The sequence below is a fragment of the Hyperolius riggenbachi genome, chromosome 6 (genome assembly GCF_040937935.1).
Source record: "Hyperolius riggenbachi isolate aHypRig1 chromosome 6, aHypRig1.pri, whole genome shotgun sequence".
NCBI classification, from domain to species: Eukaryota; Metazoa; Chordata; class Amphibia; order Anura; family Hyperoliidae; genus Hyperolius; species Hyperolius riggenbachi.
In genome coordinates, this window is record NC_090651.1 from 61400775 (window position 1) to 61428504 (window position 27730).

General features: G+C 42.7%; 1 protein-coding gene across 11 annotated transcripts in view; it reads right to left on the bottom strand.

Moving 5' to 3' along the window:
• DAB1 (DAB adaptor protein 1) overlaps window positions 1-27730 on the bottom strand; it is a 996155-nt gene that overhangs the window by 100968 nt on the left and 867457 nt on the right. For 7 of the 11 annotated variants that reach the window (XM_068239408.1, XM_068239409.1, XM_068239403.1 and 4 more), the window contains 4 exons: window positions 25705-25836; window positions 21499-21618; window positions 16078-16116; window positions 9491-9556 (listed from right to left, as the gene is read on the bottom strand). In XM_068239408.1, coding sequence (XP_068095509.1) covers window positions 9491-9556; window positions 16078-16116; window positions 21499-21618; window positions 25705-25836 — 357 coding nt within the window. The remainder of the gene's footprint in view (window positions 1-9490; window positions 9557-16077; window positions 16117-21498; window positions 21619-25704; window positions 25837-27730) is intronic. The other 4 variants (XM_068239411.1, XM_068239410.1, XM_068239407.1 and 1 more) reach the window with 2 other exon arrangements.

Genomic DNA, 27730 nt, shown 5'->3' on the forward strand with positions numbered 1-27730 from the left:
AATTGTGCCCGAAGCTTTGAAACGTCAGTTCAGGAATAGGTGTCCACTCCCACCAAGAACTGTCCCTCTAGGGCTACAGAATCTGGCCTTAGAACCCTACGGAGGGTTCTATGTCCAGTACAATATATACCTGATCTCCCAGAATGCTCTGGGAGAAGAATTCTTCATAGCTAAACAGCCTAGGCTAGACTTCACTGGGAAGGATAAGCTACATACCAATATAAAGCAATATATACAGAATTTCCGCCGTATATGACGCACCTTTTCTACCCAAAAAATGGGGAGAAAAGTCCTGACATCTTATACGGCAATGGCAGGGAATCACCGACTTATGAACGCCCACCAATACGAACCGCCGGCAAGTCTGTGTCTCCGCTACCCCATGTGCCTCCACTACATCCCCCGTGTGTCTCCTGGCCCCTCGTGTGTGCAGTGACAGCTTACCTAATCTATGTGCCCATGGGGATTGAAGACCTCCATCTCCTCAGTGCAGCTTCCTCTAGTGAATGACTTGTATTGATTGCATCATCAGTACAAGCCGTTCACTAAAAAAAGAAGAGAGATGGAACAGCACCAATTCCCTGTGGGTGTGCGGGAACCAACCCCTTGTACCAACAGGGTGAAGATCCATCTTGTTTGGAGATAATGGTCTGCACCAAATCCGAGTATAAATCAGCTCTATTGAAGATCCATAAAATGCTGTTTAGCAGCTACAGCCCGCTGTTTCAGGTTACATGCCCTTTTACAAGCCGCTCAGCACACTACAAGGAGAAGTGCAGGGGAGACGGAAGTTTGCAATCCTTGCGGGCGCATGGAGTAGGTAAGTTGCCGCTACACACGGGGGGGGGGGGGGAGAGACACAAGCGGGAGGGAGCGGAGGCACGCGGGGGGAGGGGGTGGTTGAGGCGAATGGACAGAAGAGGACACAGGAGAACACATGAGAGAGACATGGGGGACAAAGGAGGTCACATGAAGGATACAGGAGCAGTGTTCTCCCCAGGCTCTTTTAGCTGGGTGCTCCACCCGGCTAATTTTGGTGAGCACCCGGCTGTCATCAGCTCGTCACCTCAAACCCCTCCTATGCAGTAAGCAAGTTGCACCGCCCTTGCATTTCCCATCATGCCCCACCCGGCTACTTTTTAATGCCACCCGACTGGAAAAAAATTATAAGGAGAACACTGCAGGAGGACACATTGGGATACAGCAGGACACATGAGGGATACAGGAGAACACATGGGGAGACATGGGGGGCACATGGGGACACATGGGGATACAGGAGAAAACATGGGGACACATGGGAAGACATGGGGACGCAGGAGGACACAGGACACATGAGGATATAGGAGGACACATGAGGGACAATGGAGGACATTATTTGGGAGAGAACATGTACAAGACGCTCCTGGAACATGGGCGCACCAGGTTTATACATTATATATATATATTCCCCTGTTTTTTTTGCCCTCTAAACCTGGGTGCGTCTTATATTCCGGAGCGTCTTATACAGAGGCTAATATGGTAGATATAGGACGTGTTTCTTATTCTGAAACCACAAAACTTACATAAATGAATAAAAGAGCACACAGAAAACATTTGTAACTGCAGTTAATTTTTTTTTGGAAAGGGGGGGAGGAGGGGGGAGTATGATAAAAAAAAAAGCTATAATTAGTATACCTCCAACATAGATGTGTTTCCATGCACCATAAATCCACAGAGTCTTCATAGCCTTAAAATCAGCCTAATGAATAAGCATCAAACTAATACTTGTGTAAATCATCCAGCCAGGCCATCATTAAACCCCTATTAAAATCGGGCACCTCCAGTATATATTGCTACGGATGCAATTCATTTGTTACAAGGCGCAGGTGTGCTCCTAACCAGCCGCCCTTTATTCACCCGACGCTTTGTACCTGCATCATCATGCAAATCACAAGCTGTAAAGCCAATTTTGTCATGTCAGGGAAAATATACAAGGCACAGTCTACATAATCCACATCTGTTATCCGCTAATTAGGGACGATCCGCGAGACAGATAAAAAGTACGGCTTCTCCCCAGCCAGCGCTGCTTGTCTTTGTTAAAATGTACTTATTAGGCAGGTTTGCCGAGGACAATAGTAATGACATGACAAAAATAAAATGCAGAGAACATAAACATCTCAGTGCACGAGCAATCGTCAATCTAAATACCTTTAAAAGCCTCCATATTGCATGCATTTCGCATACATTTGTTTAACTACTGTACACAATGCTACAGAGAGAGCAAAACGACAGACAAATGGTATGAATAAACATAAAGGACTCCTCTAATAAGAGGAGCACGGAGGGGATCATTGCCAGTTTCATTTAAAATTTCTATTTGTCTGGCTTTGGTGTCTATTCTCTAATTGCTGATTTTTCTTATGGAAGATGTTTTCAAACTTTGAGGCTGGTTTCACACTTCTAACCAGTGTTATAGGTGCGCTACGGTACAATGATTGCACTCTAGCGCTCACTTCCTCTGGCCAAAATAAGAATGGACTCACCCTGGTGGCCGACTCTGGTGAAAGTGCTCCGACACTCTGATACTTCCTCGCTAAGGAGGAGAAGGAAGAAGTATCGAAGTGATGGAGAGCAACTGCAGCCAGAGGCGGTGACCAGGGTGAGTAAACCCCCCCCCCCCCTGCTGTGTGCCACATCTGTTTCTGTTGTTACAGATATAGAAGGGAGTATAAAAGCTCATCCCTACCTAGCATGACAGCCAGGAAAATAGAATTTTATTTAATGGGATTAACTACGGCGCCTTCAATTCCTACAATTGTAGGTTTCCTTTAAATCAACTCTGCACACTACAGACTTGAGGGGGGCGGGGGAGCTTGTGTAAGCGAGTAAGCTAGTTGTGTAGATCTATGAAAGCAGTGATGAGATTATATCATAATACTACATAACTGTCAAGACTCTTCTTAATTGTGCATTCTGCAGATGTTCAGTGAGAGGTTTTTTTACATTTTGCAATTTATGTGCTGCTTTATAATCAATGCTATTGATCACAGAAGTGTAGCTTTTCAGTAAAGGGAAAGGAGAAAGAAGGGGTTTAGTTCTTCACTCAATATACACCTTTGGCACTTTATTTGGCTTGAGAAAGCGGGTATAGAATGAGTTGCCTGTGCTTATTAAAAGTCATATTTATATGAACGTGTCATTATTGAGGTTACCCACTTATTTTTTGCTATTTTTAGGTGGTTTTACCTCAGTTTTATTCTTTATTGGACACCTTACCCCCTTTGTGTATATCCTTCTCTGATCTGCTGTAATCAGCGACCTGTTGCTCAGCTATCAAAAGGCATACACTAGCTGATTGTAATTTGTTACCCTCCAGATAGGGCTGAACTACTGTATAGGTTCTTTCAGCAAGCAGATAGCTTTTATGTTTTGTAAATTAAACAATGGTTAATTTGCATATATTCAGCAGTGTTGCTCTGGGAGACACCTCAAGCTCACTTCAACCTGAATTATCGCAAATTCTTTCCGTTTTAGGAAAGCAAACTTTTGTTTTTATGTTTCGTAAATGAATCTGTCTTTTGTTTACCAATGGTCTGTCACTATCCCATCATCAAATCCACTGCTGCTGACCTGATAAAACTGGAATTTAGCGGGGCTATTGAGAAAAAAAAATGCACCCATGCTATTTGAAATCCTGCTTTTATTGCTAGAACTTCTTTAGACTTTTACTGATTCTTTTTTGCGATGGCTAACATGGTACAATACTTACCTTTAAAATGAGCCAACAAGGAGTTAAGCTTGAGGATGTGGATATAAATTTCTCTTGGAGAGAAAAAAAATCTTATCAATTCTGTTAAACTTCTCTATAAAGTGAACCTTAACCGAGTAAAAAAAAAAAAAAAAACAAGGTTCACTTACCACAGATGCACTGGCCCCAAAACGAAATTGGCTGGCTGCGGGGGACCGGAGGATCGTTGAGGACCAGATTGGGCACAGTACATCTGCAGGGGGCTAGTGGAAGACCCAGGTAAGCAAATTTTTTTTTTTTACTCAGTTAAGGTTCACTTTAAAATTCATGAATCCGGGGGAGAGCAGAAGCAATGGAGGGCAGCTGACCAGCTATACTGTCTGACAGCGAGAGTTCTAAAGTAGAGCCGATATTCCCATAAATGTCTGATGTGCAGTAAACCTTCTTATTTACCGTATTTTTCGGACTATAAGACGCACCGGACTATAAGACGCACCTAGGTTTAGAGGACAAAAATTAAGGGAAAAAAAATTATATTGAACCTGGTGCATCCATAGTGCCGTTGTGTCTTATATACCTTTCCTCCCACAATGATTGTTCCTCTTGTGCCTTTCTGATACCTCTTGTGTCCCCCTGTGTCCTCCTTTATTCTCTGTCCTGTGTCCTTTGTCCCCCTGTGTCCTTTGTCCCCCTGTGTCCTTTGTCCTCCTGTGTGCTCTATGCCCATGTGTCCTCATGTCCTCTTTGCCTCTATGTAGCCCTGTGTCCTCTGTCCCCATGTCTCTTATCCTCCTGTGTCCTCTATAACCCTGTGTCATCCTGCCCTCCAGTATCCCTGTGTCTTGTGGAGTGCCTGTCCCCCTGTTCCCTCTAGTGTCAGCTGTGCCACCTCCTTTGTCTTCTGCAGTGTTGATACCCCCGCACCCTCAGTTCTCTCCAATGTCGCTGTTCCCCGCCCCTCTAGAGAGTGGCCACCATCCTGTCCCCTCCGGCGTCCATTACATGCCTGAGATGACGGCTGCAAACGGTTTCTTCAGGCTACGTCCCCTCCGGCGTCCATTAAATAACCACTTCTCGGTAACCGCGTAGCGGTCATGTCCATATGTAATGGCTGGAGGGGACATATCCTGAAGAATACTTTGGCAGCTTTCACCTCCGATATTTAATGGACGCCGGAGGAGACGTAGCCTGAAGAAACCGCTTGCAGCCGTCATCTCAGGCATGTAATGGACGCTGGAGGGGACAGGATGGTGGCCACTCTCTAGAGGGGCAGGGAACAGCGACATTGGAGAGGGCTGAGGGTGCGGGGGTATCAACACTGCAGAGGACTAAATAGATGGCACAGCGGACAGCAGAGAGAACAGGGGGGCCAAAGGACGGGACATACACGGGACAAGGGAAGTAAAAAAAAAAGTAGTATTCGGAGTATAAGACGCACCAACTTTTTCACCCCACTTTTGGGAAAGAAAAAGTGCGTCTTATAGTCCGAAAAATATGGTAATTCTGCTTTTTACAACCCTTGCACAGTAGCACTAATCACTAAAGCTTATATGTTATGGGTTTATCAGGACACAGCAGATGCAGCAGAGGTAGCTGTGTCTCATCGTACACCAGGAAGTAAGGAAGATGCACGGAGCTCTGGAATTTAGGCTGTGTGTATAGCAAAGCAGGGCTGCTTCGGACCAGAAGAAATTATTTACTTTGACACATGGCCTCTTATCTCTCACAAGTCCTGCTGCACTACCACCCTTCTGCCCTTCTGCTTTTTTAGCAGCCAATGCCATGGCCTTTGTGGCCTTTCCAGAAATCTGGCCCTTTCTAGAAAAAGCAGTGGAGGAAAAAGAAGGAATAAAGAAGAACAACCAAACAGAAGAGAAGGAGAAAATAGCAGGAAGACAGGGAGAAAACAAAAAAATCACAACAGGACAGAATAAAGAGCAGTAAAAGCAAGAAATGACAGCAGAGCAGAATAAAGAGCAGAAAAAGAGAGAAAACAAAAAATCACAGCAGAACAAAATATAAAGCAGTAAAAGCAGGAGAAAGCAAGAAACTACAACAGTACAGAATAAAGAGCAGGAAGAGAGGGCTAAAACAAGAAATCACAGCAGGACAGAATAAAGAGCAGGAAGAGAGGGAGAAAACAAGAAATCACAGCAGGACAGAATAAAGAGCAGGAAGAGAGGGAGAAAGCAAGAAATCACAGCAGGACAGAAGAACAGGAAGAGAGGGAGAAAATAAATCACAGCAGAACAGAATAAAGAGGAGGAAGAGAAGGAGAAAACAAGAAATCACAGCAGAACAGAATAACGAGCAGGAAGAGAGGGCGAAAACAAGAAATCACAGCAGAACAGAATAAAGAGCAGGAAGAGAGGGAGAAAACAAGAAATCACATCAGGACAGAATAAAGAGCAGGAAGAGAGGGAGAAAACAAGAAATCACAGCAGGACAGAATAAAGAGCAGGAAGAGAGGGAGAAAACAAGAAATCACAGCAGGACAGAATGAAGAGCAGGAAGAGGGGGAGAAAAGAAATCACAGCAGAACAGAATAAAGAGGAGGAAGAGAAGGAGAAAACAAGAAATCACAGCAGAACAGAATAACGAGCAGGAAGAGAAGGAGAAAACAAGAAATCGCAGCAGGACAGAATAACAAGCAGGAAGAGAAGGAGAAAACAAGAAATCGCAGCAGGACAGAATAACAAGCAGGAAGAGAAGGAGAAAACAAGAAATCGCAGCAGGACAGAATAACAAGCAGGAAGAGAAGGAGAAAACAAGAAATCGCAGCAGGACAGAATAACAAGCAGGAAGAGAAGGAGAAAACAAGAAATCGCAGCAGGACAGAATGAAGAGCAGGAAGAGAATGAGAAAGCAAGAAATCACAGCAGGACAGAATGAAGAGCAAAAAGAGAAGGGGAAAGCAAGAAATCACAGCAGGACAGAATGAAGAGCAGGAAGAGAAGGAAAAAACAAGAAATCACAGCAGGACAGAATAAAGAGCAGGAAGAGAAGGAGAAAACAAGATGTCACAGCAGGACAGAATAAAGAGCAGGAAGAGAAGGAGAAAACAAGAAATCACAGCAGGACAGAATAACGAGGAGGAAGAGAAGGAGAAAACAAGAAATCACAGCAGGGCAGAATGAAGAGCAGGAAGAGAAGGAGAAAGCAAGAAATCACAGCAGGACAGAATGAAGAGCAGGAAGAGAAGGAAAAAACAAGAAATCACAGCAGAATAGAATAAAGAGGAGGAAGAAATAGAAAGAATTAAAAGCAATAAAGGTAACAAAAATGATGAAAGGAAAACATGGCAAATACAAACACTACCTGATTATCCCGCCTTATTCAATTCAGAGGTTTAGACTAACCAGCAAGCTCATGGTGAACCAGAACTCATTGGAGTGTGTGAGGTGCTACAATGGTCCTTAAAGCCCCCTTACTAAAATACTAAGGATAACAAAAGTTTGCTTTCTTAAAACAGAAAGAGTTTGCGATAATTCAGGTTGGAGTGAGCTTGAGATGTCTCCCAGTGCATCACTGCTGAATATATGCAAATTAACCATTGTTGCCCTTAGAAGCTAAACACACCTCCAGAACCGCTGCAATGCAATGATGTGTCAGCTTGTTAATTTGTACAGAGCCATAATAGTCCAACATGCATACAGACTGTTTCGGATTGTTTGATCCTCATCAGTGCACGGCATGGATTAATTTGTCTCTATGGAGTAGGGCTTGTCACACCGAGAGGTTTATAGAAAGCAAACTTTTATTATCCTTATTCAATTCACTTTCTCTCCTAAGTTTTCTCCAAGGAGAACATTTGTCATCTTCTGTGTAAAATACCTTATCAGCACTTTGAAGCTAGAAAACATATCTACAAAGTAGGAGAAAAAGTTCTATCAAAATTATTTTGAGTATTTTATTTTTTGCTGGTGGTTTGAAAGGTATTTTTAACAAGTTGTGGAAATATCACTCAGGAGAAAAGGTTCATTGCATATGGGCCAAAATGACTTACCAGTATTCCTACTCAGCCAGAGCCACCCATGTAAAGTTTGCCACGACAAAGAATTCTGGGTTTATTTAACTCAGCAAAGTCCTACTGATAATAACCCAAACATCACCGTACAGAAAAAACATATAACCCAGACCTTTACATTCCCTAAGCTACAGTTCACTTCAAAACATTTCCACATAAGCACCTTGTTAGTAATAAAAAAAAAATAAACAGAACATTAAAAATTGCAATTACATTCCAGTCAACAATTTGTGTTTGAATTAACTGGACTTCATTTTACATTGTAAAATCTAAACTGCCAAACAATGATGACAATTTGATTCCCGGGAAATGTGCATTCATGACATTTACTTCCTAATTTGCGTCTGTGAGGTTTTCCTTTCAACCATTCAAAACCTAATTCCAAACGTTTCAGCTGATTATGAGGTCTATTAAGGCTGCAATCGAGTTCTTTGTGTTAAATTGTATGTTACATATCGCATTTAAAAAACAAAATGTTACAGAAAAACCCTGCATCTCTCACGTTCCTCCGCTATCCTCATTTTATTCTATTCTATTCTTTTTTTTAGCTGCGAAGGGCAAACAAGACACCTTACTTTATTACAGATGGACAGAGAAAATACCAAGTTTTTCAAACACATTTGCTATCTTCTGATACATATGAGACGTACTAATATGAATGTTAAACACCCAGTTTAGGCACTACATTTTAAAGGACTTACGAGCCGAAGCAAAAAAAAAAAAGTTAATTACCTTAGCTGAATGTCAGACCTCAGGGCAGACAATCCGTGCCTCCTCTTGCTATTTATAGACCCTCTGTCATGTTAATCCAGCTATCATTCGTGGCCCCGACCCGGGCCAGGGTCGCCTTAGCTCATGACGATTAGAATCGCCGCTTTAAAACTCCTCTGCCTTGATTACAGCCCTGGGAGCGCACATCATCGCTCGGTATACTGTAATACGTCATGTGGGCGTCACCACATGACAGCCCACATGACTGACTGCACTTCGAGCCGGCTGTGACCCCTCAGCACAGAATACCAGCGCTGAGCGAGGGAGGACGTTACCTAGCTACAGGATTTGTTTACTGCAGATTTGCAGAATACGCATCACAAAGAAACAGTTAAGATGGAAACCATCAAAAATATTAGAGAATTCATGCAAAAGTTACTTTCCTATTTTATTCTGTGAGATCTTCAGGCCCCTTGCACACCTGCACACTGCGCCGCACCACGATACTCTTCCTCGACGCTTCCCTGCCACAAGGGCCCTGCAAGTCTATGGAGACTTGCACACTTCACGCAATGCATCCCGGTGTGCTGCGAGCATGTCGATTGCTGCGATGCCGACACAAAGGATGTAGCACATTTCCGCATGATCTGTGCCTACTGCACACATTATGCAGTAATGCAAGTCAATGAGCAACGTAGGCAGTTTGCACAAGAGCGCAGTGCAACACGGTGCGCATAATGACGGGAATCCCAGTGACGTACTTCCTGCCCGACAGGGAGTATGTCACTAGCCGGGGGTGGGCCTATGCATATGACCCTGTCGCCGCACCATCATAGGGCAGGGTCATATGAAGGCTGATTTCTGTGGTGGCATCGCACCGCTAACATTAGGTGTGCAACCGGCCTCAATGTTACCCATCTAAAGCATAGTTTTATTAAATGCAACAGAGATTTATCAGTCTACAGCAGGTGGACTTTTCAGGCATTTTCTGTAAGGCAGTGTCCACACTCCCCATCCATAGGTACCTGGTATATGCTTTCCTCTGTGTCAGGATCTCGTATGGGCTCGTGTCCAGCCTCAAATACAATGTACTAATGGCATCATCCAGCAGAGGAGACAGACAGCAGAAATGGCAGGAGAGAAAATAGAAAAGACAGAACAATTCAGGTATAAAGCCAAGAAATCAACCAAAGAGAATATTAGAAGTGCACAGACTAATTCTATGAGAGTGGTGTATAGGTCAGTGGTTAGTAGTGCTGCAGTGCTGGTGGACAGTATCTTGGTGGTGTCCTTCCCTCAGTCCTCAGAGTGTCCTTCCCTCACTCCTCAAAAGTGATACTGCATTTGTTATTGTTGCAATGCATCTGTCCTGCTGCTCTCTTAACTCCTGAACACTATATCCCTCTTCTGATGCCTGACCCAGACTTCCACCAATCCTGAACTCCTTTGGGATGCTTAACTTTAACCTCTCCCTTCTTGTCACCTCATTCCTGACATCCAAACTAATCTAACCCCTCTGCTAACGTCAACTCTGTCCTGATGCCTAAACCATAACCTATTTTTTTTACGTTAACTAATTCCTGTCATTTAACCCTAACCTCCCCTTTATGTTACCTCTTTCCTGATTCCTAACCCTAGCCCCACATGTTAACGTTTTCTTTAAATGTAACCCAACCTCCCCCTGACATTAACTCTTCCCTGACATCCTAACACCCCCCTCCCTCCCCCCCATGTTAACTCCTTCCCAGTGATGACCGAAGTGTGTAATTAGGATTTCAAACATTTTTTGGATTTACGAACGTAATGAAAAAATCACAATCACAAACAATTACGCAAAATTTTATGTAATTACAACTATAAGCAAATATAATTAAGATTGTTTCCATAATTACGAATGTTTTCAGGACACATTTCCACGTAGAATACGAAATTGCAATTTTGTCTTACCCATAATTTCCGTACATTTTTGTAAAACAATATCCGGTTCCGTAATTTTCATAATTCCAATAAATTATGAAATTACTAATGAAACGCAAACTTCAATCTAACACAAAATTACAACATGAAATTACGAAATACAAAATTCCTAATTAAGATTTTTCTGGTAAATACGAATCCCAATTCTGTATCGTACTTGTAAATTTCATGTCATAATTTTAAAAAATGTAAGATTTTCTCTCACCCCTGCTCCTTCCTGTCATAACCCCCCCCCCCCCCAATCCAAGATGAACTGCTTCCTGATACCTAACCCTAACATTCCCCCTTCATGCCATATATCCCTAACCTCCCTCCTGTCATTGACTCCTTATTGATACTCACCCTTACTCTCTAAAATAAACAACTTCCAGTCATCTGATTTAAACCTAACCCAATGATAACTTGTTCCTACCATCTAACTTTTGATGCAAATATCTGATATCCTGGCACTAGCCAATAACTTGGCTATCAAGCGCCCAAACCATAGTGAGATAAGATTGTACAACCAAGATTGTGTCTTTGATGGGTACCTAAAAAGTGCCCTTTAACGATACAATCTAGATTGTACAATCTTAACATTTCTATGTAATATGAGGTATCCATTCAAAGTATATTCACTAATTTCACTCAATCTACTACATAAATTTGGTTAAATTGTAAAATCAAGATTGTATCATTAGTGGGCACCATTATGGTGGCCATTATTGATACAATTTTCTGGACGATGGATCATCCAATTTGATCGTAATCTTGAATGGAAAGGATTGTTCGGGTCCACTAACGATTTAAAGGAAAGCTGCTATGCAATTCAATCAGATTAATGGAATCGATCGGTAGATCCAGGGGCTTAAAGAGGAGCTCCAGCCTAAACAAACATATTGGCGTCAATTCACCAGAGAGGATTTACTAAGAGAAAAAAGGTAGGTAGTTTATCTCATGAGGTATTTTAACACTCTGGAGTCAATTCACCAGTGTGAGAGGACAGAGAGAAAAATGTTCGATAGCAGGGGATAATGGAGAGATATGCATGAGGAAAGTGTGAGAAAGCAGAGAGTTAGGTAATCGGTATTAATGATTTACATGGGATACTTTTCCTCTCTGTAAGCTTGAAAGTGAAGCATTGTGGGTAGGAGGCGGAGTTTTACCACTACGTGACCAGAGTATTCCCGCCTTTTACTGCCGGATCATATCATAAATCATATCATGAGTGAGTCTGAACTTCTTCACCACCTCTGTCTCAGTAAAATTATCAAGAACTGTTCTCTCACGAAAAATATGAGGGGTGATTAAACAGACCCTCCTCCTGCGCCTTCGTCTCCTCATAATAGAAGCAAGCTCTAAGGCCTAGTGCACACCAGAGCGGTTCGGCTGCGTTTTGCGATCCGCTTGCAGCTGCGGATACGCTTGGTAATGTATTTCAATGGGCTGGTGCACACCAGAGCGGGAGGCGTTTTGCAGAAACGCATACTCCCGGGCTGCTGCAGATTTTGGATTGCGGAGGCGTTTCTGCCTCAATGTTAAGTATAGAAAAACCGCAAACCGCTTTGAAAAACGGCACTTCAGAGCGGTTTGCCAGGCGGTTTTTGTTACAGTAGCTGTTTAGTAACAGCTTTACTGTAACAATACATGAAATCTACTACACCAAAAACACTTCACAAAACCGCAAAATGCTAGCTGAAACGCTACAGAAAAATAAGAAAAAGCGTTTCAAAATCTGCTAGCATTTTGCGGATCTGCTAGCGGTTTTTGGTGTGCACCAGGCCTAACAGAGTAAGCTCAAAAGGCTCCATCTTCTACAGCAGCAGCTGCTGTGTGAAAACCACGATATCTCCAGGTTCATTCAGGGGATAAAGAGATGGAAAAATAACGAATGGCCACACCCCCTTTCTTCCCTGGTGAATTGTGATTTGGAGAAAAACTAACTACTAACTACCACTTATTTATCTCATACTTATCTCACATTTATCTCTTGCATTTCTCTCTGTCGATATTTTCCCCTATACTTCTGGAGAATTGCCATTTGGAGATATCACAGGAGGTAAATTACCTCCCAAGAGATAAATATGTTCGTAACCTCTGGTGAATTGACGCCATTGTCAATAAATTACATTAGTTATGTTAATTAAAATAGATAGGTATTATAATCTTTTACCCACCCTGTTTTATAAGAACAGACAAATGTTTGATTTCATGATGGCAGCCATCTTTTTGGTTGAAAGGAGGTGACAGGGAGCATGAGACACAGTTCCAACTGTCCTGTGTCCTGAGCACCCCTGCCAGTTGCTAGGCAACGTGAATAACAACATAGGAAATCCCATCATGATCTGCACAGCAGATGGGTGGAGCTTAGCTAAAAATGCAGCTAAAAATGATGCTTTGGTAAGAAAAACAAAGTTCTGATGCTGTGAAACTGTTAAAGAAACACCAAGCATTTTCAGTTCTGCTGAGTAGATTTTTAGTTCGGAGGTTCACTTTAACTACAGGGGAGCTGCCCCTACAACCACACAGGGTCCCAGAGCTGTAAGGGGGCCCCAACTACTACTTCACTCCCTCCAATAAAGGGCTCCAGGCTTCGGATCAGCTGTTTTTGTGGCTACACTTCTTATGGGTGTGATGACTGCAATGTCCACATTGGTGGTATGACCCTTGTGAGATGGGCCCCCAGGCTGAGAGGGTTGTCAGGGGTAGAACATGAAAAGGGTGTAAACACTGGGGGCTCCATCAACGTTTTGCATAATTCGGTCCCAAACAATCATTTCCATTCGATATTACAATTGAAACGGACGATCAATCGTCCAGAGAATTGTACTGTGGCCATGGAGGATAATACTAAATTAGATCTCAATGAACCGAATACAGTCTACTGTGACGGCGACACCATGAATACTATTTTATCATGTCTACTGGTTGTAAAATCTTGTCACTCCATTGATTGCCCCCTGAAGCATAGAATCCTATGGGCCCAGCGGAATGGCGTCCTAATACCATGGGGGTTCACTAGTGATGTTATTAGGTCATTTAATTAATTTGCATAGCTCATTCACTAACTTAATTTCCACTCGCCTCCCCCTCCCATCCTCTGACTGCCAGATTGGAATTCACTTCCACAGAGAGAGCAGCTGAGCGATGCAGAGGAAGTGACACTGATGCCATTGTGTAATACCACAGATTAAGCCGTTGCCACTGTGTCACTTGTACTTGATGGAGATAATCTGATTTGGCTCGGCGAGCTTATTAATTCTGGATTAATAGTAAAACAACGTGACTGCCAGGCGGCTGGGGTGTTGCATTCAGCAGTAGAGCTGAGCTCTGCTCTGACAACAAAGACGGACTGCGGGCTCAGGAACGTCACTGCGGGAAGGTGTTTCTTTGCCATGCAGTCATTCGCGCTGATGGATGGGTTTCTGTGACCGAGCCCTGAGAAACAGCAGCCTCTACAGCAATGGAATCTCCTGGCTATGCAACTATTCAAAACAACAGAAAAAAGACCGGCACTAGATGTCGGCTGGCAATGTGGCCCAATGCCACTGCTACCTATGAAACGTGCACACTAGAAGGGACATCCATATACAATGTGAAGCAGATATGGTGGCACTGGATCAAACAAACAGCACCTTCATTGTGGCCTTATTGGTACAGATAAGTGGTATGCAGTGGGAGAAGCCCGACAGCTGTTTTGAGGTAACCCGCTTCTTCAGAGGCTGAAGCATAGTGTATGATTTAGCCTCTGAAGAAGCAGGATACTGCGAAACGGCTGTCAGGCTCCTCCCACCCCCACTGCAAACCACTTGTCCGTACCCATAGGACCACAATAAAAGTACAGTTTGTTTGATCCAGTGCCACCATATTTGCTTCACATTGTATCTTGACTACGGGACAACGGGTTTAAGATCCTGGACAAGGTTGCCATCAGGGGTGTAACGAGAGGGGAGCAGCTCCTGCAATCGCAGGGGGAAGGGGGAAAGAGCTGTGAGGGGCCCAACTACTAACCTTCCCTTCCGCCTATACAGGGGATTATACTTCAGATCAGGTGTTTTTGTGGCTACACTTGTTATGGGTGTGAAGATCATGGTGGCCACATCACACTAATTTATGACCCGTGTGAGATGGGCCCAAAGGCCATGAGGGCACCAAGGGGAGGCAAGGTAAGGGGTGTGAGCATTGGGGGGGGGCATCAAAGTTTTGCTTCCATGAATTGTAGTTATTCCACTAATTGCTGTCCTATCCAACACTGATAAAAAATGGGGTTATCATTAACTGTAATAAAGGACCACTAAAGAAATGCTTTTGCTTTTTGACACATTGATTCCTGAAATCAGCCGGTGCTTTTTCTGCTTTCTGTTTTTAAAAATTGACAAGGACTGATTCAATAAAAAAATGTTCATTGTTATAGCTGTTGTAAATGCAATGTTGCCTTCTTAGCATTATTTGTCAAGTAAGAAGGCTTTTCGGTCTCTTTCAGCCCCTAAACCTCGGTACACTTGCTCAAATTGAGCGAGGAATGACGGGTCTGAAGAAAATTGTTCAAAAAGAGTCCCAGCAACAGTAAAAGACAGCAATTATCGTCCATGTAGAGCGAACTATCCTGGTGGATCGGTTCGGGCAATAATCGCTGTTTATGGTTCATTTCGATTGATAACAAATGATTGCTCCATTGAAACTACATACATGTGGCTAGTTATGCACTTTTGGGTCCTTATTTTCGCGCTTCTACTAACAGCTCGATCCTCAGACCATCATTGTGTCAACGCTGAATTCAGATGCTTTCTGACGTTATTCGTAGCTAGCCGCCAGGGACTGCGCGCTTTATAACTACACTTGTTGAGCTCGTGTACAAAGTTTTATACTCTGCTAGTGCTCGCCATGAGTTTTCTGGGTATTTTTTTTTGCTCCGGCTGTTCTGGACCATTGAAGCTGCTGTGTGATGCCTGTTTGGCAGCAGGATCTAACAGGTATGAAGATATGAAGATTTAAGAAGAAAATCTTGAAAGACTTTTTTTGTGGAAAATGATTTAGTCCGTTTTATCTTTCCATTAAAACAAAAGCAGAAAGGTTACAGGCTAATTTTCAGTGCTACATCTGCTAAAAAAAAATAGCATATACAGCAAAGTCTACAGTATCTTACACAGGCAGAGATTGCCTGCTTGGGCAACCGGCCAAAAATAGCTGTCTTTTACACTTTCTGTAGCTTCCGGCGGCCTTCCGGTGGCCTTTGTGTATGGGTCCAAGCATGTCATGTGACCCATTATAGGTCACATGTCATGCAGGGACCTGTACATAGATGCAGGGAAGCTGCTGAAACTGCAGTAGTGTAGAAGACGATGTCTGGAGGATCAGTATTTACTAATGTAAGGACTGCACTTTTGTGTAATAGCAGAACTTTAAAGAAATTGTGTCACTTCCTGTCTCTGATTACAACACAGGAAGTAAGAATGAATTCCCCCAACAATATAGATTGCCATACAAAAAGCTGTTTTAATAAAGTTCCACTGTCTTAAAACAAGAATACCTGCAGATCAAATGAAAGTCCACCTTAGCACAACAAGACTACAACTACGGTAAATTAGTACATGTTTAGCACAGGGTTTAAGAGACAGTAAAGTGCAGAGGCAGATATAAAAGACAACTGTTTTACCTGGTATACAGGATCTTCTACATCTTCTTCCAAAATGGTCTGAAGCAATTCAAGAAGAAATAAGAAAGGAATAGGGAAGAAGAAGCAAAACAGAGTGAAATCTGCAGCTGGAGAGAAGGACAGGAGAGTTGTTGATTTACACATTTTCAGTTTGTCTGGTGAATGCTACGAAACAGGAAACCACCATTTTTTTTTTTTTTTTTAGTCTTTCCTATGAAGAACATTCATCATTTGTTATTCCCTCTACAGTGGTGCTGGATAATCTCAGCCAATTGCAGCGATGAGGAGATGATGGTGGATGGTATCACTTATCACCTTCATGTTTCTCTCAGGGACTCTGCTGATGGGTCTCTAGCTTTTATATCCAAGCCCTGAACCTACAATAAACTCTGTCAGGAGAAGGTGTCATTAGTTCTATGCGTGCATACGCCTCACCTGTTCTCTGAAAATGACCTGTGAGATTGGAATTTCTAGGCCAATTGCTATTGTTTTCAGTCGCAGCAAAAATTATACTCCTAAGCACTGAATATGCTGCTCAGCTTGGCATGTGTATTGGTTCTTGTAGAAATGGCTGCTGAATTGTGTTCCCTTATATTCCTATCCAGTGGCTTTGCTATAGAACCATAATTCCCAGATCAATTTTAAACTGGGCCCCCTGCGCCATATGTTTAACATAGCTCCCAACTGTCCCTCTTTTGGAGAGACAGTCCCTCTTTGGAAGCCCTGTCCCTCCCCATTTGTCCCTCTTTTAGGACTTTATCCCTCTTTATATATATATATATATATATATATATATATATATCTACTAAAAATGTGTTTGACTCTAAACTTTATTCCCATCCTTTAAATTGATATATTATATTACTAATTTTTTAATGTTAATATGAAGGAAATTGAACCAGGATAGAAAGGACCAGTGTGGTCTGAATGATTGAACAACATATTTTTCTTATGAAATCTGTATGGCATGCGTGACTAGGGGTGTGATGGGGCGTGATCATGGGTGTGACAGGGGCGTGGCTTAAGTGTCCCTCTTTCTCATCTCAAAAAGTTGGGAGGTATGTGTTTAATAATCACATTACCAAGACCACATGTTAAGCCTGGTGCACACATCCCATTTTGATTGGTCAATTTTACCACTTCCATGTAGTATGAGAGCTTATCGTATTCAAAGTCTGTTGGCCCTCATACTAAATGGTGATGGTAAAATTGGTCACTCATCGGCCTTTAACCTCCCTAAGAATTTATACTAAAGGGTTAGTTTACTATGTTTGGAAAAGAGAGAACCGAGAGCCCAATATAGTGTAGTAAGTAATGATAAAGTACACAACAACATTTGGTCCGGCTAACACCTGGCGCCTCAAGTGTTACCTGGACCAAATGTTGTGTACTCCAACAATCTATTGCCTGATGAAGCGGGTCTAAGCCTGCGAAACGCATTGCGAATACCCCCCTGGAGTGTACCAATAAAATTAACTTTTTTTTGAATGCACAGCTTCTTGTGTCTGCTTGTAGGAGGTAAGTCCACCACTGCCTCCTAAGCACTTTTAGACTTTTTAATAGTTGTTTTTATTCTTTTGGCGCCTCTGATCTCCATCACGTTACTATGTTTGGAGATCACTAGAGAACAATGAAAGTCATAAGTGATCCAGCAGACATAGACTGGATGTTTCTTAAAGGAACATTATCAAAATTTAAGTTTTTTTTTTCTTGAAGCCCTTTAAAAGTTAGAAAGGACTTAGTAATAGCAGATAGTGATAGTAAAAGAAAAAAAAAACATCCATCACCTTGCTAGTGCTAGGACAGTGTAGAGGTGTCGGGTGATTGGTTCTTCTATTGAACGTAAAAGGCTTCTGCCTTCACCTAGGTAACAAGAATGTCTCTCTTCCTCTGCACTAGCCTTTGCTGGAGATTAATAAACAATCCATGCTGTGCCAACAGCAGAGAGGCTTCTTATGTACAGGCAGATTATTTCTCACACTGTAGTTAGAAATTCACTGTACGTACTGCTATATACTCTGCACTGACACCAAGTCCAGCAATGAGGAACATCCTGAGAGAGATATGAAGGCGGTGAATAAACCTACCATGACCTGCTCATCAATGCAGTTTAAATATATGGATCTGTTTAATCCCTGTTTTTTAATGTCCTCAAAGTAGGCATACCACAAAAACACCACTCCCCCCCCCCCCCCATGTCACAACAAAAGGAAAGGTTTAGGCCATCAAGCCTAATGGTTATGCATACCGTGACACAAAGAATAGTCCCTCTTTTCTATGAGGGTGCAATGACATAATAAATAGACAAAGCAGTGCAACAGCCATGTTGCTGCACAGTGAATTGAGTCAACGTTAAAGCGGACCTAAACTCAGAACTTCCTCTCTGCTCTAAGCGATAAGCAACAGCATAGTAACTTTCATAAAAACATTTCCCTGTTACAGTTTATAAAGCTCCTACGGAGATGCTGCAGTGTGGTTACTTCCTGCTGTCCTGGGAGAACAGAAAGGGTTAACCTCCTATGTTTACATATTAGCTCACAACTCAGCAGACTCAGCAGAGAGCTGACAACTCAAATTACACTAGCTCATTACTAGTAGATAAAGGAGAATTAGACAGGTTGTTCTCTATAAACACACACAGGGTAGACACAGGGTGGATTTCTCTGTGTTCGCCTTCTCTCCCGAGCAAGAGTTCAGGTCCGCTTTAAATTGAACGTGGTTGTTGGGACTTTACATCTTGAAAGATAAATGTCCAATGTGTTGTGGGTTAAGCAGGTCGAGTGAGGTTAGGCAGGATTAGTGACTAGTTAAGGTTATATGATTGTAATGAAATATATTAAACCTAAGGGCCTATTTCCAAAAAAGCCCAAATCCGGGCCGAATCTACAGTGTTTCCCCGCATGCAAGCTGCACAGGGACATGCTGTCTATCTAATACATGGCCTGCTGCCCAGATCGCACTGTGGTGCTAATCTGGACAGCATACTGCAGATTTCTGCTGCATGCAGTCGAATCTCTATATCCGTACATGGCATGGCTTAGCGATACAGGTTATGGTCACACATGAGAACGGGAACTAAGGCCAAATTGGAAACGGCAGCGGCACCCTGTGGAAATAAGCCCTAAAGAAAAATGTCCACTTTTCAACTATGAGATGAGAATAGAGTTGCAACACAAGATATGTTTCCTTAGTTTGGCAGCTGTACCCGTGTCTAAAGATTCTGTTGTGGTTCAGACACAAGCACATGTAGAAACCATTTTTCGTCTCAGCTACTTTTATGAGCAGTCAGTATTCTCTGGATTCCCCTATCAAACTGATCAGATAAAGCAGTTAGAGATATTTACTGTACAGTAACAGCTTATCTCCAAGTACTGTATTTGTATTTATCTGAAAAAAATGGCAGCACAGTGGAATATAAGAACTGCTATCAAAGTACACAAACTTCCACTGTTTAAAAAATAATAATACAATATCAAACTTAGGTTGTTATTTGGAGAAAATGAAAGGGTCACTTTTATGAAAGTTCCAGAAACAGAAATTGTTAAAAGGGTTATTGTTAGACTAGAACTACCCAGAGATGTGATCTTTTGACTGGTTGAAATGGTTGACATTGGCTATTTTGGTTAACCCTTTTCAGTACGAATGGCTTACACTATGGGGATGGCAGATGTTTTTCAGCTGATCACCCAGGAAAGTTTTTTTTTTTTTTTTACTGTCAGGTGTTGGGATAAGGATGATGTAACCCCAACAACTGGCCAAGTGGTGACTGAAAAAGTTCACTGCTAGCTGACACAATGCCAATTTATGGCTTAGTCTTCTTACAGAAGGCCATTTATTGTTACTTATCATCAGCGTACCGGAAGGTTTCTGCTTCATGGTTACCTGAAGGTGAAGGGTCAGTGACAGTGTTTGGAAGAAACCAATAAGGATATGGTTGCCAGGTGAGAGATGGTAGTGGTTAAAAAGGGGTAATGGTGAAAGGGAACCTTAACTGAGAGGGATATGGATGTTTCCTTTTACACAATACCAGTTGCTTGTCAGTCCTGCTGATCTCTTTGGCTGCAGCAGTGGCTGAATCACACACCTGAAACAAACATGCCGCTAATCCAGTCTGACTTCAGTCAGACCACCTGATCTGCATGCTTGTTGAGGGGCTGTGGTTAAAAGTATTAGAGACACAGGATCAACCCACATTCTTCTCAGTTTAAGTTACCTTTAAAGAAAGAGGTAATGGTTAAAGTTAAGCAGGGTAGAAATGAACATTAAAAGTCAGGGAAATGAAGGTTAACAAGGTTAAAGTTAGCTTAGATTAGTCTCAGTCTACGTTAGCTTAGCACTTTTCCCTGTCTTATCACCAGGTGAGTAATGGGCAAACACTGGCAAAACTGTGGACACCAGTTAAATGGCAGCATTCACATTAATGTTAGACGACATCGTTCTATCAGTGTCACATTCAGAGATGATACTTGCAGCATCGTTTGGCCATCTCACAGGCAACCAATGCCGATTCCAGAAACAGACAGTTCAAGCACCAGATGCACCTTGAAATTTTGGGAGCCACCATAGACAAATATCGTTTATGGATGGAAATTTTCACCCTTGGGCTGCCCACTATGCAAAATGCAGCTAAAAATAGAACATGCAAAGTGCCTCCGTCGGAATTGCGGTGGGGTGCGGTTAAGGTTACGTGTCAGGAAGTTGACATGTGGCAAGGGAGAGTGGGTGTTAGTTAAGGTTAGGCGTCAGGAAGAAGGTTTGCAGCAGATGGGGTGGTTACAGTTAGTCGCCAAAAAGGAGCTTTGCAGAGGGGACGACGGTTAAAGTTAAGTGTCAGAACCAGGGGTTAGGCGTCGGGAGTGAAGATGGGGGTGGGGGTTAGGCATTGGAGGGTTCTGTGTGAGATAGGTTTAGCTGTAGTAAAGTATTGGTAATATTTACCAATATTTTACTAACAAAAACTACCACTGTAAAACAGTAGAATATCGGTAAATGTAATTCTACTATTGGCTATTTCCCGGCGCCTTTACTTCACGTACATGCTAAATCCCCTATGGACATTTTTCTGCACCAAACACAGATAAGCAATGATGATACTGCATCTGTCACCGATGTGTCTAATGCTAGTGTGACTCTAGCCTTGTGTCAGGTCCATGAGGATGTCAGGTCGACATGGGGATACTGGGAGTGCTTCCTGTGCCGGGTTGTCTACACAGTACATACATATCCGCACATAAACATGAGAACATCACAGGTGAGAACATCTTATGGTGCAACTCAACACTGAGTCATTAATGTTTTACATACAGGCTCACTTTAATCTACTCATAATCCATACAAGTCCAGTGTAACACATTACGGTAAGTTTCTCTCAGCAAACCTTACCACTTGCTGAACAGAATGACCCAGAGACAGGGTAGGTACCTGATATACGGCCTGTTCACACTGTTTATCCTTCTGTGCCTTCTTCTCCATCTCCTCACGCTGTTTCAGCTCGTAGATGAGCTGGAACAAATCTCGCAGGTCCAGAATGACTGGCTCAGCCTGAAATGGCAGGGGCGGAGCCTAAAGTTAGTTTTCCATCAGGATTTTGCATCTATCTCACCTTTGACAGCGACAAAAACAACATGGATTCTAAATAGCGTGTGACTCTCCGGTATAATCAGAGAGTGGCTACGCTGCCGCATTTAGCATGAAGCTCAAACTTTCCCAGAGAGGTGATTTATCAGCAGCGGCTGAGGGAAACCCATCACTGGCTGACGGCGCATACATTTATGCATCTCGCGCTGCCTCATGTTTAAGGATTTTCTGATGAAATATGAAGCAGTTTTCGGAAATCAGATGAATATATACTAGTCGAGTGTACGTTTCTCGGTCTAGGAGCCCAATCTAGAAGACAGATGTGATTTCTTTTCTGGCATTGATGAATGCTACAAACATATGAAAACGTAAATACAATCCTATAAAGGTTTTCCTTTTTAATGGATGTTTGTTCAACGCGAAAATTAACAGATCTGCCATTTCCTTTTGTGGGAAGAGTCTTATACAATGAAGAACAATGTCCCCCTTAAAGACTGTTTCTTTAGTTAGGATGACATTTAGGGGAAATGTGCACTGTACAGACACGCTGTTTGGGTATAGATGACCAGAAGGTGCTGCTCTATGGAACGGAGAGGAGGGACAATGGGCGGTGTCAGGTGATTATGTATGAGCACAGTGGGCTCATTTGTTGCTTGTCATTTAACGGTCTTTCTTGGCCAGGAGAGCTACATGATGTTGTGAGGCAGCTATATACATGCTATGATTAGCATGTGTATAAGGCTTAAAGAGAACCCGAGGTGGGTTTGAAGAATATTATCTGCATACAGAGGCTGGATCTGCCTATACAGCCCAGCCTCTGTTGCTATCCCAAACCCCCCTAAGGTCCCCCTGCACTCTGCAATCCCTCATAAATCACAGCCACGCTGCTGACAAACAGCTTGTCAGATCTGGCTGTGTTTATCTCTATAGTGTCAGTCTGCTGCTCTCCCCGTATCCTGCAGAACTCCAGTCCCCGCCTGCATCCCTTCCCTCCCTGCTTATTGGAGGGAAGGGACGGAGGCAGGGACCGGAGCTATGCAGGAGGCTGGGGAGCAGCTGAGACTGACACTACAGATGTAAACACAGCCTCACAGCATGGCTGTGATTTATGAGGGATTGCAGAGTGCAGGGGGACCTTAGTGGGGTTTGGGATAGCAACAGAGGCTGGGCTGTATAGGCAGATCCAGCCTCTGTATGCAGATAACATTCTTTAAACACACCTCGGGTTCTCTTTAAGACCACCCTTGGCACTAGTATAACTCTAATGCCCTCTTAAAAAAAAAAAAGAGCACCAAGAATGTCACCCTGATAACTGTCTACCAGTCTCTGAAATTAACTAAAAAGCCCCTCCATTCATGCATTTTCATGTAAGTTTAGAAGGGTAGAAAAAAACGTTTTGTAAAAAATAATACCTTTTAATGGCTAACTAATAGAGTTAAATGATGCAAGCTTTCTGGGATCTAGTCCCCTTCTTCAGGCATATTTCCAGATGTTAGCTGAAGTAAAACACTGAAGCAGATAAATGGTAAACACGAAGATCATTTATCTGCATCAGTGTTTTACTTCAGCTAACATCTGGAAATATGCCTGAAGAAGGGGACTAGATCCCAGAAAGCTTGCATCATTTAACTCTATTAGTTAGCCATTAAAAGGTATTATTTTTTACAAAACGTTGTTTTTTTCTATGTATATCATTTGTTTGGCTAACACGGTACAGAAACTTTTTTGCTACTACCATGTTTTAAGGAATTTATTGCATAACCACAGCATCTTGATGGGATTTAAATCGGGCCCAGACCAAACATTTTTTTAATTCAAAATATTTAGTTGCACCACTCTGACACATACAAAGATAAATAAACACTCCTTCAAGCCTATGAGCATTTCAGTGCATGCTTTTCACCCTTCTCTTTTCATAACTAGGGTTATACAGGTGGCAGCCATTAGCAATTCCTCCTTTGCCGGACACCTCCTACTCCACCAGTCTGCCGGATTCTGCCCCGGCAATATGAAAGGAAGGGAGGGGTTCTTCCAATAAATGTAAAATATTTTATATTTGTCATCATGCAGTTGAAATCTTGTATTTTTAATTTGGGTTCACTTTAGGTCTGGGCTCTCTACCTGTCCATTTATCCATCCATCTATCTATCTATCCTTCCATCCATACATTGTACCACCAGTCAATAAGAGTTGGAATATGGGGGTAAATTCACAAGACTGCATTAAGCAGAAAATGTGTTAGGTCTTAGGGCCTGAACAGACTAATTCGCCTCTGTCCGCTTTTCAGCAACACATCAATGTTACAGATGCTGAAAAGTGGGCACAAGCTTGTTAGTGTGTCCAGGGCCTTACTGCACAATGAGCAGTGCGTAATGCAATACATTACATGCAGTGCACTATGCTCTACTCATTGTGCAGCAAGACAGCAAGACTTTACGCACTTTGTTCTGCCAACTACAATCTAGTGAATATATTCGCACCTTATGGTGTCTACATACTGGGCTTTAGTAGTGGAGTTTGTTTGCTAGAAACAGTGCAACGCAGGGCTGGAGTGCTGAAAAGGCCATACAGGCCCGGGCCTGAGCTTACCAGCAAACTTTTGTATAGGTCCTACCTTCCCTACATACAGCTCTCATTATGCTCTCTCTATCTATTCACAAAGAAGGCAGCCAACATACCAACAGGAGGAACCGCCCCATCCCAGCTCCACCTATCTCTTCTAAGTCTACGTCTGACCCATGGTCCTTATTCACGCTAATCTCCATTCAAGAAACCATTTTACTCTGCCCACTGCACCCTTACAAGGATGGTGATGGATCATAACTGGGATCCCATTGGCTGACAGTTTGAGCAGTCTATGCTTGCCCAGCCAGCCAGCATGTTTAAATGAAACTTACATGTCTGCCCAATGCTCATTCAAGTGACTTAGGTGGCATGATGATAAGCCCTATGTGTTACTAGCTTCACAGGAACTAAAGTTGCGCCTATGAACATAGACCAATATTATCACTGAGAATGCAGCTTAAGTATTGACTATAGATCAGTGTCACCATTGGCCTGAAACTGAGCACTGGGAACAAGTCGTGGGCCAACCTCAATGCCTAGTGGCCTCTTCCCTCTCCTATAATATTCCCTGGTGTCTAATATCCCCACCTCCCTCCACTATACAGTTCCTTGGTGTCTAATACCTCCTGCTTCTATATCATTCCCTGGTGTCTAGTGGTCCTCCTACCCCTATACAGCTCCCTGGTGTTTAGTGGTCCTCCCTCCCGTATACAGTTTCGTGGTGTTTAGTGGTCCTCCCTCCCGTATACAGTTTCCTGGTGTCAAGTGGCCCCCACCCTCCCTTATACAGTTCCCTGGTGCCTAGTGCCCCCCCCCCATACAGTTCTCTGGTGTCTAGTAACCCCTCTCCCTCCCCTATACAGTTCCCTGGTGACTAGTACTCCCCCCCTATTCACCCCATATGGCTTTCCTGGTGATCTAGGGCTTCATCTCCAATAAAGCTTCCTTAATGGTCTAAAGTGGTCCAAACATAATGCTAAGTGGGGAAAAAACTTGCAAGCCAAATTTGATGGCTCCGTGGGCCAGATTTGGTCCACGGGCCAGAGCTTGACATGTGGGGTGTAGCCTATCCTTTCGAAACAGCGCTGTTGGTATCACCTGTTATACACAAAAACATTTATTCTGTGTGGGAAGAAATGTAAATGCCTCCTACTTGAAATACAGTCGCTAAGACATCATGTTCATCAGTGTTCATATTAGAGCTTGATGCAGAATACATTTACCTCATAAGACCAACAAACCTCATTAGAGCCATCCTCCGACTCTCTTTGTCTCCTTATACGGTGAGTATTTGATGCAGAGCCAGCTGAAATACCTCTCCTCATATACAGGATTTTTATTCTTGCTTTAAGCTTATATTGGCCAGGTGAATCTGCAGATCTGTACACGCCGACAGCTGGTAAGCAGCTGAAACTGGCTCCTAGCATTTACAGAAATTACATTCACTTCAAATGGAAATGGATAAAAACAAAGTAATATACTTACTGCCTGAGCAGTTTTTATTGCCACAAATCTGTGATTCCCCTCCTTTCCGCACACGTATCCAAACGCCCTGTGGTCCGTAATGTCCTTTGCGATGTAGGAGATTTCATGTACCGCATGGTGATGGTGAAGAATCTAAAATAAACGCACACATACTTCAAAGTGAGGCGCCAGGTAGCAAGGCAATTGCCTAGACAGCTAGCTAAACACACTCCTATGTCAATAGTTTAATGAGAAACCCAACTTTAGTTCTAAAACTGCTACAAACACATAGTTGGGAGCTGCGCAGGAGTGTTTGCAGTTTACTAAAACAGCCAGCCAGAAAAGAATATCCAAAATTGCAAGTAAGCTTAAAGTTGTATGAAACGTAGCATTTCCTGTTTGCTCTCAAATATTATTTACAGCATAAAATCTACTACCACAGAAAAATGCAGCAAAACAGCATTCAAACAGTTAAACACAGCACTTTGTTCTTCTCCTTGCTTCAGTGGGCAGCTTCTGGCTGCATCTGAAGAGGTGATAACATTATCTTTTGTCCGATAACATTATTCCTTTGTCAGATACATTTAGTAAACATTAGCACACTGCTGAAACTGAGCTGTACTGATCTGTAAAGCAAAAAGAGCTGAGAAGTGATCACTAGATAGATTGTAATATTTAAATACAGCAGCTATGCAATAAAATGGAATGGCAGCTTTCAGAGCACATAAACTGTACATTGGGAATCTGTAATTTGTAGACAGACAATATTACTTGAGCGCAGAAAGCAAATGTGATAACTGTATGGGTAATACAATGTAGTAAAACACCATTTTCAGAGTTTTAGCCCACTTTAAATTGCTCTTCTGGAAACTGTGGCAACAGTATCTCCTGTGAGCTTTATTTTGAGTACCGTACCTCTTCCACGAGTCTCTTTACAGAATGCCAGGAGCAGGGGCAGAATTACATCTCAGCCCACCCTCCACTGAAAATGCAAAACTGCAAATACTTTCTGGAAAGGCCGCACAGACCCCAGCCTGGGGTGGTGGCTGAAAAAATTAAAGTAAACCCGAGGCAAAAAAATATATACTTACCTAAGACTAGGGAAGCCTCTGGAGGATCTTCCAGATGTCAGATGCTGTTTGGCTCGATAAAAAAGCAATCTATCAGCTGTCCAAACTCCTCCCTGCCATCCCATCATCACCCACAAGATGTAATAAAGGAGGAGCTCTGAGGGGGCATCAGATGTTCTTTTCCTGAAATCACAGAGATGACCACGCTCACCTCCTACCTGCGGCCAACAGGGTCGGGAGCAGAGGGAGGAGGCAGGTGAGGACGGGTGACGTTTCTGTGCAGAGGAAGAAACTCCCATTCGGATGTTAGCTCTTTACTTTGTGCACAGATGTCCAAGTCATGTGACCGACGTTTCCAAAGGTAATTTCTGCATAATGGCTGCATCAAATATGAAAACTGTGAGTAGTGGTCTAATCTAGTTCCTGATTCACCTTTACTAACAATGCAAAATCCGAGAGGTTGAACTAAGGCTTAAATATGTAATGTACTTTTCATCTCAGATAGTAGAAATGGAAACTAGCCAGTCAGACGGTCATATCTGTATGGATTATATTGTAGTGAGACATCTAGCAGGATTGTTGTATTAGTTTGTGAGACTGGGATATGAAGAAGAGAGGGGATTTCTTTATTCCATCCCAAGTGTGGTGGATTACTGGATAAGACTCCCAAATAGCTGGTATTAGGAGACTCAGAGCTGTGTGATCCCAGGCATTATAGCGAGCTGATTGTGCTATTGATTGTGGACCTCCAGTTACCAGCCACTGACATTATACGAGGGATCACCAAATTATAATTGGATTATAAAAAGATTATCTTGTTATCTCCATTAGAACAACAAAATCTGCAGAATTAAGAGTAAAAAAGCCATTACTTTTACGTAATGCAATGTTATAGTCTTGAGTTTTCACCACTTTCTCTATAGTAGGTACTAAGATACAAAAACCTAAGCTAAGGGAGAGCTAAGGGAGTGTTCACA